The sequence below is a fragment of the Lactuca saligna genome, chromosome 9, assembly GCF_052625555.1.
Source record: "Lactuca saligna cultivar CGN05327 chromosome 9, ASM5262555v1, whole genome shotgun sequence".
NCBI classification, from domain to species: Eukaryota; Viridiplantae; Streptophyta; class Magnoliopsida; order Asterales; family Asteraceae; genus Lactuca; species Lactuca saligna.
Window position 1 is genome coordinate 52,303,737 of NC_136425.1, and position 13,696 is coordinate 52,317,432.

The window sequence follows — 13,696 nt, forward strand, 5'->3', positions numbered from 1 at the left end:
AACTGAGTTTAATCGAACAGTCGATCACTAATTGCTAACCAAGTGCGGTTTTAATTTTATATTCAAACACTCAAACCTGAATTGAATTTGTAGAATTGAGAACTGGTTATCAGAATTGTTTATTGTTGGTTGTAATTTGGTATTTCCTGCAAAATTAGATTCTAGTTTTACACTTTTAGTTTATATGATATGATATATATATATATATATATATATATATATATATATATATATATATATATATATATATATATATATATATATATATTTGTCTTTTTAAGTAAAACGAGAAATCAAGAAAAATTATATATGTTATCACTTATCAAGTTTTAGAATAATAGAATTCAGTCAATTTCATTCAACATTCATGTATCTAGTTTTTTTTTTCCTAGAATTCATAATTGAGTAATGAGTATCTAGTTTGTTTTTTGTTCTAGTATTGAGAATTCATATAATGACTACTGTCTAATTTATGTTATACGAAATTAAATGTTATCATAAATTGAATGTATTTATAATTTATGTTATCAGAAATTCAAAGTTGAATTTGAATACTTTGTCTTTATACCTGAAATCTTGAATGCATAGATTATCATAATCACTTTATCAGATTTATACTTGAATGGTATATGAATTTTGAATGAATGTTCATTGTTGAGTGTTGAACTTTTAGTGATGAAGTCTAAACAACCATCTGGTAGTAAAAAACGTAATTAAAAAAAAAAAAAAAAAAAAAAAAAAAAAAAAAAAACTAGATGAAGAAAAGAGAAAGGTTGACACTGGTGCCCTAGATAAATTTATGTATAGACAACCTCTTGAAGATCACGTTGAAGAGCAAGATCATGTAGCAGTAGAAGTAGAAGAGATCATAAAAGAGATACTAGTATTATGTATGGTCCCTACGATAAATTTGGTAGACGATTTTCCGCATCTTTATATACTAGAACTTTACCAAATTTGGAGAAATGTGATAGCGAATGACTAGTATATTCAAAAGAGCACGACAGAGTATTTTGTTTCTTTTGTAAAGTGTTTAGCAAAGGGATTTCAAAAGGTAAATGGGATGGTGAATGTTATGCAGATTGGCACCATGTTACCACTAGGGTTAAAGAACATGAAATTTCCTTGGATCGTCTTACAAATAGGAGTAAGTGTTTTGATATGCGTAAAAGATTGAACTTGAATGAAACAATTGATAAAGTACAATACGAGTAATTCAAGAAAGAAAGAGATTACTGGAAAGAAGTCCTTTTGAGAATCATCGTAGTAGTGAAGTTTCTTGGTAAACATAATTTGGCATTTCGTGGATCCAATGAAAAGTTGTATAAAAAAAGTAACTATAATTTGTTTTTTTTGTTCCAATTCCACCAAATACCTTTTTGTTAATTATGATGTCTGATTCTATTTCTTATTTGTTAATTATATTTAATAGGTAATGGGAATTTTTTCGGTGTCATTGTAATGTTGGAAGAGTTTGACCCGGTTATCAAATAGCATGTACGGCGGATCACAAGTGACGGGCTTCATGTGTATTATCTTGGCCATACGTTCCAAAATGAACTAATACTTTTGATAGCTCAAGAAATTAAAAAAGAAATTATCAAGAGGATAAAGGAAGCAAAATACTACTCAATCATACTTGATTGTACTCCCGATTCAAGTCACCAATAACATATGACTATAATAGTGAGGTATTTAAAATTATCATATAATTATGTTATTGTCGAGGCGTCCTTTTTAGGTTTTTTGAATGTTGATGATACCACTAGAAAAAGACTATTTGATATTACACTTGACGAGTTAAAGTCTCTTGTTCTTGAAATTGATGGTATGCGTGGTCAAGGCTATGATAATGGAGCAAACATGAAAGTAAAACACCAAGGAGTGCAAAAGAGATTTTTAGATATAATTCCTAGAACATTTTACACTCCTTGTGGTTGCCATTCTCTCAATCTAGCATTATGTGATATGGCTAACAAATGTGTTAAAGGAAAAACTTTTTTGGATTCATCCAATGCATTTATAATAACTCTGTAAATTCTACTAAGAGGTGGGAAATTTTGAAAGATAATGTTAAATTTTTGAGTCTTAAGTCATTGTGTCAAACTCGTTGGGAAAGTCAGGCTGAGAGTGTAAATGCTTGTACGTGAAGCTTTACTTCAAGTTGGAGAAAATGGTAATGATGTTGCAATTGTAAGTGAAGCAACTTCACTAGCAGAAAAAGAACTTAGTGACTTTGAATTTTTGGTATCAACTGTTACTTGGTATGAAGTACTAAACCATGTGAATATTGTAAGTAAGAAGTTACAATCAAAGGATATGCATCTTGATAATGCCATTACAGAAATAAACAAATTGATTGGGTACTTCAAGGATTATAGAGAAACTGGTTTTTCAAAAGCGATTGTTGAAGCTAAGGAGATTGCTATTGAAATGGGTATTAATCCTATATTTCCACAAAAATGTTTGATTGAAAGGAAAATATATTTGATGAGAGTTCAATTAGGGAAGAAGTTTCATTTACACCTGAAGAGAATTACAAAGTTAATTATTTCTTGTACATTGTTGATCAAGCCATTTCTTCTCTTGAGACAAGATTTGAACAATTCAAAGAGTATGAAAAAGTATTTGGTTTTCAATTTCCATATGATTTGAGAGGAATTGAAGATAAAGATCTTAAATTGTATTGTCATCGTATTGAAAATGCACTCAAGTTTGAAGAAAGATAAGATATTGATGCCGATGAACTTTATATGGAGTTGAAATTATTTGAGACATTGGAAATCAATGAATTTAGCAACCTTATAGATGTTTTGAATTTTTTGAAAGAACTTGATTATTTCCCAAATGCATGCATTGCATATAGAATATTGTTGACTATTTCGGTAACGGTCGCATGTGCAGAAAGAAGTTTTTCAAAAATAAAGTTTGTGAAATCTTACTTACGCTCCACAATGACCAAGAAAGACTGAGCGGTTTGGCGATGATATTTATCGAGAACAAACTCTTAGAGAGTATAGATTATGAAGATTTAATCAACCAATTTGCAATCAAGAATGCTAGAAGAGCTTCACGGATCGTTGGTTAGCTGTTACGATATGTAATTACTTATTAAACTATTATGATTTTGCTATGTTTATTGCTATAAAGTTTATTGTCATTTTAATAAAAAATTAGTTTATGTAATTTAATTCGTTACACGTTAAGGCCCAAGGGCTTTTTTTATTCACCTCATCCTGGGCATTTGAATCCGCAGGACCGGCCCTGGTTAGGGAAAGCAAGGTATTGGATCTTATATATAGTGATTTATATGATTTCCATGCAACACCTTCCCTTGGAAACAAAAAAGTATGTTGCTACTTTTACTGATGATGCATCTAGATATTATTAAGTCTATTTGCTACATTCTAAGGATGAAGCACTTTATAAATTTAAAATTTATAAACAAGTTGAGCTTCATAAAATTGAATTAATATAAGTATTGCGTACTAATAGAGGTGGTGAGTATTATGATCCTGTTTATTTTGAATCAACTGGAATAATACATCAAACCATAACTCCCTATACACCACAACAAAATGATGTAGCTGAAAGGAAGAATAGGACTTTGAAAGAAATGGTTAATTTCATGTTGTCATATTCTGGTTTAAGTGAAGGGTTAATGTTTACTGCATGTTACATCTTTAACAAAACTCCAAATAAAAGGAGTAAGAATACTCCTTATGAACTTTGGTGTAAAAAGATACCAAATTTGAGTTATCTCAATGTTTGGGTCTATAGAGCAGTTGTAAGGCTCACTGAACCCAAAAGGAAACATTGGGTAAGAGAGGTGTAGATTGTATCTTTATTGGATATGCTGAGCATTCCAAAGCTTATGGATTCTGTGTTTTAGAATCTAATGACTATGTGTCTGTGAACACTGTCATAGAGTCAAGAGATTTTATCTTCAATGAAGAAAGATTTACATCTATACCTAGATCAATGGATATGATTCAACAATCTTTCAGCAAGAATACAACTCATGATGGAGATGATTCTGGTGGTACAAGTTATGTGCCTGAACTTAGAAAGAGTACTAGAGCTAGAAAAGCTAAATAATTTGGATATGATTTTCAACTATATTTAGTTAAAAGAACAATGAATGAGACTATTTCTCAAAATCAATATTGTTTTAATATTGAATAGGACCCAAAGACTTTCAGTGAAGCTATGGCTTCTAGGGATGTTCATTTCTGGAAAGAGGCAATTCATGATGAGATTGATTCTATCATCCATAACAATACTTAGGTATTGGCTGATTTACCTCCTGGTTGCAAGGCATTAGGATGTAAATGGATCCTCAAAACAAAAATGAAGGTGGATGGCACAACTGATAAGTATAAAGCTAGATTGGTTATCCAAGGCTTTAGACAAAAGGAAGGAAATTGATTTCTTTGATACTTATGCTCCTGTTGCCAGAATTTCTACTATTAGAATATTATTAGCTCTTACAACTATACATAATCTTGTGATTCACCAAATGGATGTGGAAAATGCATTCTTGAATGGTGACTTGGATAAGGAAATATACATGAAACAACCTGAAGGATTTGTGATGCCTGGAAATGAACACAAAGTGTGCAAGTCGAAGAAATCATTATATGGTTTGAAACAAGCACCAAAACAATTTGATGATGTTGTCTTGTCTAATGGTTTTGCGTTAAACCAAGCTGATAAGTGTGTATATAGAAATTTTGATACTTCTAGTAAAGGAGTCATGATTTGCTTATATGTAGATGATATGTTGATTTTTGGTACTGATTTAGAAGAAGTTGATAAAACCAATAAATTCTTATCATCTAGTTTTGCTATGAAAGACATGGGGGAGCCTGAGGTAATTCTTGGTATAACAATTAGAAAAGGAAACAATGGGATTTCAGTTTCTCAATCTCATTATATTGAGAAGATATTGAAAAAGTTTACTTTGAGAATTGTTCTCGTGTTAGCACTCCTATAGATCCTAGTCTTAAGCTTCTACCTAATAACGAATCTCCAGTGTCTCAACTTGAATACTCAAGGGTTATTGGTTGTCTAATGTATGCCATCATTAGTACTAGACCTGATATAGCATATGATGTGGGAAGGCTTAGTAGATTTACTAGTAATCCTAGTTCACATTATTGGCAAGTTGTAAGTAGAGTATTCAAATATTTGAAAGGGACCATGAATTATGGTTTAACTTATAGTGGATATCCTTCTATTTTGGAAGGTTATTCAGATGTCAGTTGGATTAACAACTTAGTGGATCACTCTTCTACAAGTGGTTGGGTGTTTCTTCTTCGAGGAGGTGCCATTTCTTAGGCATCTAAGAAATAAACTTGTATTACTAATTCAACCATGGAGTTTGAGTTTGTTCCATTTTCTGTTGCTGGTAAAGAAGCTGAGTGGCTAAGGAATTTTATTTATGAAATTCCATTATGGCCCAAACCGATATCTACCATTTCTATAAGACGTGATAGTGCTGAAACCTTGTCTAAGGCTTATAGTCAAGTGTACAATGGAAAGTCTATACATTTAGGTGTTAGACATAGCATGATTCGTGAGCTCATCATAACTGGTGTGATATCTGTGGAGTTTGTAAGAACTCAGTTGAATTTAGTCAATCATCTAACCAAAGTGTTAGCAAGATATCTTGTGCACAAGGCGGTTGTAGGGATGGATTTAAAGTCCACCTAAAATCTTTTATATTGAGATACCCAATTCCCATCTAATGTAATATTAGATGTTGAATTCAATGTGGAAAGCTTGATATTTGAAGATTGGAACACATAATTATCATCATCCCAAGGTATGTGTTCAGTATAGCAAGTAAAGGAGGTTGAATTTATATTCTTAATAGTTTTGAAAAATTGCATTTGCAGGTGCAAGAATAAAAGGAGTACCTATATAAGCATGAAGTTTAGCTGCTTCAATAAGTTAGGACTTGACTTTGATATGCTTATTGAAGGATAGGACACAAGCTAGTAAAATATAGTGTCAAGCTAGAACTTATGAGAATATAAACTTTTGTGTGTATTATCTTCATGTATTCACTATGGATAGAAAGCGTTCAATCCTTAGTGACACCCTGTTATTCGAATATGGATTGTATAATATACGAATGTGAAATTCAATCGTCATGACATTTCATTTATGCATCAGTTTGTTGGTGTTATGTTTCATTTTAAGTTAATCAAGATTACACTTAAATGGGAGAGGTTTGTTGGTGATTTGTTATCATTAATATTATTTAAGTGTAATGGGATTACTTTGTTGACAAAAAGTGATATTGATAAACATTAAACAAGTAAGGAAGGTGTGGAGTACACACTTGTTTAAGTTTGATCAAGTTTTCAAAGTACATTGCCATTTAGGGGCGAAGCCCCTAAACGAATGGGGGTCCGAGGGCAGCGCCCCTGGGAGCGGGGTCCAAGGGGCGGCAGCCCCTGGCTAGGGTCGACCCTTATCTAAAATTCCGTTATTATGTTAGTTTTTATGGTTTTATGACAGTGTGAAACTGTCATATGACAGTTTTTCAGGCAAAGATCAAAAGTTGGTTTTGGTTTCCATTTCTGGTACATTCGAAACTATCATCAATACATTCTCTCTTCTAGTCCCTCTAAGTCTTATTTGATTAAAGAATATTGGGAGTACCACTCAAATACTTTAATCTGAAAGCGTTCAACACAATTCTCAGAATATCCATGTGTCTTTATTACCCTGAAATTCTAACAATGAGTTTTGGTAAAGCTTAGCGGTAGGTGCGAGCCTTGGAGCCATGTCGCGCCATGCCATGACGAGCTTTTTAGAACATTGGTTAATACTCGTTCGCATCAACAATTTATTTTTTTTATTCCAATCAAATTGAAGATTTTCGCTTGGAGGTTGCAAATTAATCGGTTTCCTACTAGATTGAAGTTCCTGGAAAGAGGGATCTATGTTGAAACGGTTTTTTCCCGATTTTCGATTTGGCAAATGAATTGTGGGTTCACATATTCATTTGTTGCAATGTTGCAAGAAGTTTGGACCCAAATAGCTAGGTGGTGGGGTTGCATGGTTCTATCCTTCACCCGATTGAAGATGTGATTAAATGGTCGTACTCTACTAATTTCAATAATTTTTTTTAATGGGACAGTGATCATTGTTTTATGGTCGCGCTGGTGCTTTCAGAACAATATGCTATTTTGAGCGGTTAAACACAAAAGAAGATGGAGATTGTTGATAATTTCTTCATCGTTTTTAGGATTTTCAGTAAGAGCAAGAATTGCAAATTAACCGAGTTAGTTAAATATATAACCAAAGTTTAACTGTTATGACTTTATGACTTACTCCTTTCTGCTTCCAAAAAACTATTATTCATCACTCCAAAAGTCCAAATGGTTAGCAGTTTCGTATTCTAAACCCACCTTTGCGAGTTGTGAATGGCTAAACGAGTCAAACTAATCATATTGTTGTGGTTCTACTAATGTATTCTGGTTTGAAGTATGATTTGCCTTTGTTTTGAAGACTTTTTAACTAAAAGTTCATTTAGATTTTTCCACTGGATTTGACTTTTAAACATGGATATGTAGGAATGAAAAAGAAACGGAAGATATATTACGTTTGTCTTATATACATTTTAAAGCTATTCTTTTAACATAGATTTTGTTTTGATGTTAATTTAATAAAGTTTTAATATTATATTTAACCCTTATAATTTGTAACATATCATTTAACAATAACTTTAGTAATTGTATATAATAAATATGTGCTGGTTTTCCACAAAAATGTTTGCTAATTTTACTGCAATCTGCATTTGATATTTACCAAGAGAAATAGCGAAACCACTGTTTGAATCTCCTCCTGTTCGCCACTCTTTCATTTTCTCCTTTTAAACCTAATAATTTTTATCTTCTAAAAACCGTCAAAATTTTCCAAAATTTTCATTTTGTTTTTTACAACTTACCGGCAATTGATAATTTTTTTCTCGAAAAAGTCTTAACTTTTTTTTTTCTTAAAAAAATTGTTTATATCTAGCAAAAATTTTCATTTTTGACTCATAAGTATTTTGTTATTGTTCTTTATGGTTTTCTTTTTTTCATTCTTGTCAGGGGCGAATGCAAAACTCCATAGTAGACACATTTTCTAGTAGAAAAAGAAAAAAATATCGAAATTTTTGCATTGCTTCCGAAAAAACCAAATGTTACCAGTGTCACTACTGACATCATAATAGATCTACTGGTGATTCTTGTTACCGTTACTATTAATTTAGAGATTGAATAACTATGTGTCTCTTAACTTGGATGCAATCACATCATAAATGGTTCCACCTATTCTATTTTGAAGAGCGAAGTTTTTGCATCTAGTAATTTGACACCGAATATTCTATGTTTACCAATTGAAAGTTTGCATCTGCTTTACAATTCTTAAAAAGTTTGTTGATTCAATTATTATTATTGAAAATTGATCAGGAAAATTCTCGTTAGTAAAGTCTCCTTAAAAAAAAAAAAAAAAAATTAACTCAGATTTTGGATCATATTTTTTCATTACAAAACAGAAGATAAATTTTTTAACAAAATAACTAGAAATAAAAGTCAAAGAATTATGCAATCAGTTTAGAAAGTCGTTCAAACCATGTGCAAATATTTATAATCTTTTAAATTGCATAATTTGACTAAATTTCATTATTTTAATAATTTGTCTTTTGATAGAGAGTATACGCAAGATAAAATAATTATTAAGGGTTAATCAAACCTATTTGATTTCTTTTTTAATAAAGATTCATAATGATTTTTATTCTTTTGTTTTGAGTCATCAACCAACCCAGTTGATTAAATAATAACGCTCGCATAGCAGGCACTAAACAACAGCCCGACTAGATATGGTGGGAATTGTATTCATCGACGCCAGTTAACACAGGAACAAGCATAGACAACGACATAGGCCATATTTGTCATGTTAAAACCTTTTTTTCTTATAAAAGAAAACAAGCAGAAGAAGGTATTTATGTTAGTGAATTTATGTTACCAGCAGTCCAATACATTTTATGTAATTGAAACTTACATATGAGTTAAGGGGTTCCGTAATTTGCATTCTTAATATATGTTTGGGTATATACGGAGTACACACACGTCTAAGATTAAATTAGAAGCTGGTTTGACGACAAGTCGGGAGTCTGGGGGCAGCGGCCTCGGGTTCGATGTTTCTAAATAGGCAACGCCCTTTTGGCGGGGTATAAGGTCACCACCCCCAATGGGGTCGAAGGGGCAGAGCCCTTAGCTAGGAACGTGCTGACTAAGATCTTCAGTTTTGAAAACCATTGATTTACTCATTAATTTCACATTCCCATGATTTGTTCCAAAGGAACCCATGATGGCCAACCCTAAAAGCTAAACCCTACATCTCGTTTTCTATATAGACAGTTCTTCTCTTTGAAGAGGGATACATTTTAGCTCTCGTTTTTCTTCATAAGAACTCAATTTTTTTTAGCAATTTGGTTTATGTTTTTTGTGTTTAGATTCATAAGTTTCCCCTTGAGATTATCCTAAACTGAATTTCTTGTAACACAGACATATGAGAATTATCAATTTGGAAAGTGTTTACACGATCCAAAGGATATTCTTATCTCCACTATAAACCCTACCTAATTTCTAACAATTTATAGATTGAGTTTCAATTCAATTCAATTCAAAAAAATAAATAAATAAATAAAAATAAATAAATAAAAAAGTTCTTAAAAGGTTGAGGCTAATTTACTTTCTCACATTAGTAAACGGTATTTGAATTAGCGATGGTGATTACCGATGTTTTTCACATAATATTTTATCAATTAGGAGGAATATTTGATATTTTATAAACAATCAACTATATTAACCAAATTATATGTTTAATTATTACATTTTCTCAAGATAATTAAAAAGCTATATAATCGAACAAACATAAACAAAGTAAATTGTTAATCAAACTAATATGAATAAAAAATCATTTGTTGATATGTTTGAGTTTGATTGTTTGTTCATTTAACTTAAACAAACGAATATAAACAAACTTTTGTTCATATTTATATTCAATTCATTTACAATTTTAGATAGAATATTGAATGCATACACATCCTAAAAGATATATCATACAAATATACACTGTGACAATTCATGATATGACATGATAAAAATACAACAAACGAAATGAAATTAAGACAAAATTAAAATTTGAATTTGTGTTTGTGTTGTATCCTTATAAACTATAAAAAAAAAAAAAGGACAAGGCTATCACATTTGTCCAACCAAACCCTCGCCATTCCATTTACACCTTAAACATATCTTAAAAAAATTTGTGTCAACTGAATAAAAAGATATTGTTCTTCTGATCAATGTCACAATGCCGCTTCCAATTATGATTATGCTATGTCGTAATCATTTTTACTTGCTTATATATTATTATAATTATATTAAAAAAAACAAGTCGGCTAACTGATTAAAATTTCTATAAAATCCAAATAAAAAGTGAAGACAATGAATGCAAAACCAAGTTGGCATTTTGATATTAAATTGATGCCCCACCTTCATAACTTGGTGTCTACCATCGTACAAAACTACAAATGGAAAAAGATAGAACTAAATATTAGTTTAGTTTGGACCCATTTTCATTTATTTATCTTTCACATATGTTAACAAATATATAACAAGTTGCAAGGCACGGGTGATTCTATTTATTATATTATATTATATTATTATTATTATTATTATTATTATTATTATTATTATTATTTCAAAAATCAAAGGTCCATAAAAATATAACGGGTAATAGGCTGCACCGTTATTCAATTCTGGATCTAGGAGATATAACATTAAAATGCATGATTTATTAGACTCTGTTGAGAAGCTCATCCGCCTCTGGTGCGAGGTGCACGAAGGCACTCAAAAACTTTTTTCTATCTAACAGTCATGTCGAAGTCGATTTCCATATCTTTAACGATTTTGCTAAAAAGAGCATACGTCAATGCCTTTTGGGATTGAGAGAGAGAGAGAGAGAGAGAGAGAGAGAGAGAGAGGTTCCTTATTGGTGAAACCATTAGAGTCGAATCCCGAAATCGTATCGCGAAAATGAGTCAAAACTCAAAACACATAGATAATCTGATTTCATACCACATATGTCACTGTCATGTAAGATGTGGCATTGTAATGTCCAAGACTATTATTATTATTATTATTATTATTATTATTATTATTATTATTATTATTATTATTATTATTATTATTATTATTATTATTTGGTAGTAAATCGTAATGTATATCTCATTTCATTATCTGATAATAGTGTATATGTTATTTATGATTTTTGAATCAGTTGTCATGATATAATCCTACAACATAAACAAACGACACCTACGTATGAGAGGGATTGTGACATGGGTCAATTACTAGCACAATCAGAACGCTACAAAAACCAAAATGAATTTTGTATCCATGTTCTCATTTAATGTTCGGATAATATATAAAAATTATTTTATAAAATTTCCTTTTTAAGTTGTGCAAATAATTAATTAGCATTATATTAAAGTTTGTTTATGAAATTATAGGTAATGTATAAAATCTTTCATTGATATCAACTGAGCTAAGAAAAAAATACAAGTCATTGATATCAAGCTAAGAAAGAAATAAAAGTTGGGGTAGCGTTAAAATGGAGATTTTTAATGTAACAAGTAACTAGGAGATACTAAATTCAATTCCAGATAAAAAAAAGATATTTAATTATTTGCAGTTTAAAAAACAAAAGCTAAGAAAGAAATAATTAATTTCGATATTACCAATTTTATTATAAGTAATGCAGTTAATAGTTTATTTATGTGTATAGCTAACACATAAACTTTATACTACACAGAATACATTTTTTATACCCCGTCTTAATGATGTTAATATCATGACTGATTTGTGTATTATTTAAGACTTCTCAAAAAATTATATATATATATATATATATATATATATATATATATATATATATATATATATATATATATATATATATATATATATATACACTATTATATAAAACATTTTAAACATTTCTTGAAATTTAAAAGGTACCATACCTACTATATCATGTACAATCAATTTATACTTACCCTTTAATACACAAATTACATTTTAGGTTTTAGAAATTAATCACATTAAACATTAATGCTTCATAAATTAAATCAAAGCATACTCTTCCATCAATTAAATGACTTTTCTTCTTTATTCCCCCAATCACGCTTATCTCCAACCTTCCCCCATTAAAACATAAATTAAATTAAATCACACTCTTCTATCAATTAAATGATCTCCATTTTATTATAAACAATTTTTTTACAAGAAAACGAAGCATTTTAAAATCAATAATTGGTATCAGACCTATAACCATTGTATCATGGTGTTTGTATATTTAGTAGGTTGAAAAGCTTAAATAAGGGTAAAATACGTTTTTAGTGGTTGTCATCACAACATAAGATTTTTCAGAGAGGTAATCATGAATTTTTTTTGAAAAACACATTGATAAAAAATGAAAGTAAAATATTATAATAAATAAATAAAGGGATAAACATTTACGTTAACTTTATAAATTAAAATGGTTTCAAGATTACAAAAACAATTTAAAATAGATTGAAAATAAAATTGAATTTAAAATGTTACGTTTATTAGAAGTTAACATTATGAATGAGTGATTAATTGTAATTTGCAAGAAAGTGATGCATAAATGAATTTATCAACGTTTGAGGATTGTAAAAATGAAAGAATTATAAATATTGTAACTTGGTTATACTTAAAGGTTTTTATGGTCTGATCTGATAGCCGCAAAGAAACTATTCACCGAAATAAATTAATCACCGTCTGGAAACTATTTTTTCGCCGCTGCTTTGCGCGGGCACACCACTAGTATATATATATATATATATATATATATATATATATATATATATATATATATATATATATATATATATATTGAAACGACAAATTATCTATAAACTTACTCTTAAATACTACATATGTCTCCTAAATAAACTTTAACCTATGATCTCTCGTTTAAGAGGTTCACTCATTACCGATAGACAAAAACATTTTGATTGTAATATATTATTAACATGTATAATTATACATCCATTCAAATTAAATAATGATTAATATTTACTTTTTTATTATTTACAGCTTCTCATAAAATTGTAATTTATTATTAACATGTACGATATCAAATTAAATGATTATGATTAGTTAGCTACCCCTTACTCTCATCTTGCAAAACATGTGTTCTACTCTTACCGAGAGATCAGTTATCAAATATCATTTAATAACTATAATTATTATTGGTGAACAAATCATTTGTAAGTTCAAATTTTAATGAGTAAGATGATTATAAAAATGGCGGTTGTCTAGATCGAGATTTTGATCATGGATAACTCTTACAATCGTAAAAATAAAAAACAATGTGAACTACTGCAATCATCTTCAAACTCCAAAGTCCAAAGAAAAGGAGTTTTGATCAACTAAATTGAAGTTGTAGATTTTGTACCATAACTCTAAATCATAACTATGCTAAGATGTTTTTTGATCTATTAACCAGAGATGCAACATCCAAGAATCGACGAGCTTAAGTACCATACATTATATTTCTATAATTGGCATTCAAACATCATCTTAGAACCAGTGTTTATGTCTTTTTA

At 29.9% G+C, this 13,696-nt stretch overlaps 1 protein-coding gene across 1 annotated transcript; it reads left to right on the forward strand.

Annotated features, from left to right (window-relative positions):
• The first annotated feature begins 2,136 nt into the window (after positions 1-2,136).
• Positions 2,137-2,729, forward strand: LOC145016338 (uncharacterized). Its single transcript, XM_078974687.1, has 2 exons — positions 2,137-2,464; positions 2,575-2,729. Exons 1-2 carry the CDS (start codon positions 2,137-2,139, stop codon positions 2,727-2,729), a joined length of 483 nt encoding a protein of 160 aa, XP_078830813.1.
• The last annotated feature ends 10,967 nt before the right edge of the window (positions 2,730-13,696 follow it).

Excerpts from the sequence above, each read along its gene's own strand:
- LOC145016338 (XM_078974687.1), top strand. The coding sequence starts at position 2,137 with ATGCTTGTACGTGAAGCTTTACTTCAAGTTGGAGAAAATGGTAATGAT. Across the intron at positions 2,465-2,574 it reads TCCTATATTTCCACAAAAAT|CCATTTCTTCTCTTGAGACA; the intron begins GTTTGATTGAAA and ends TTGTTGATCAAG.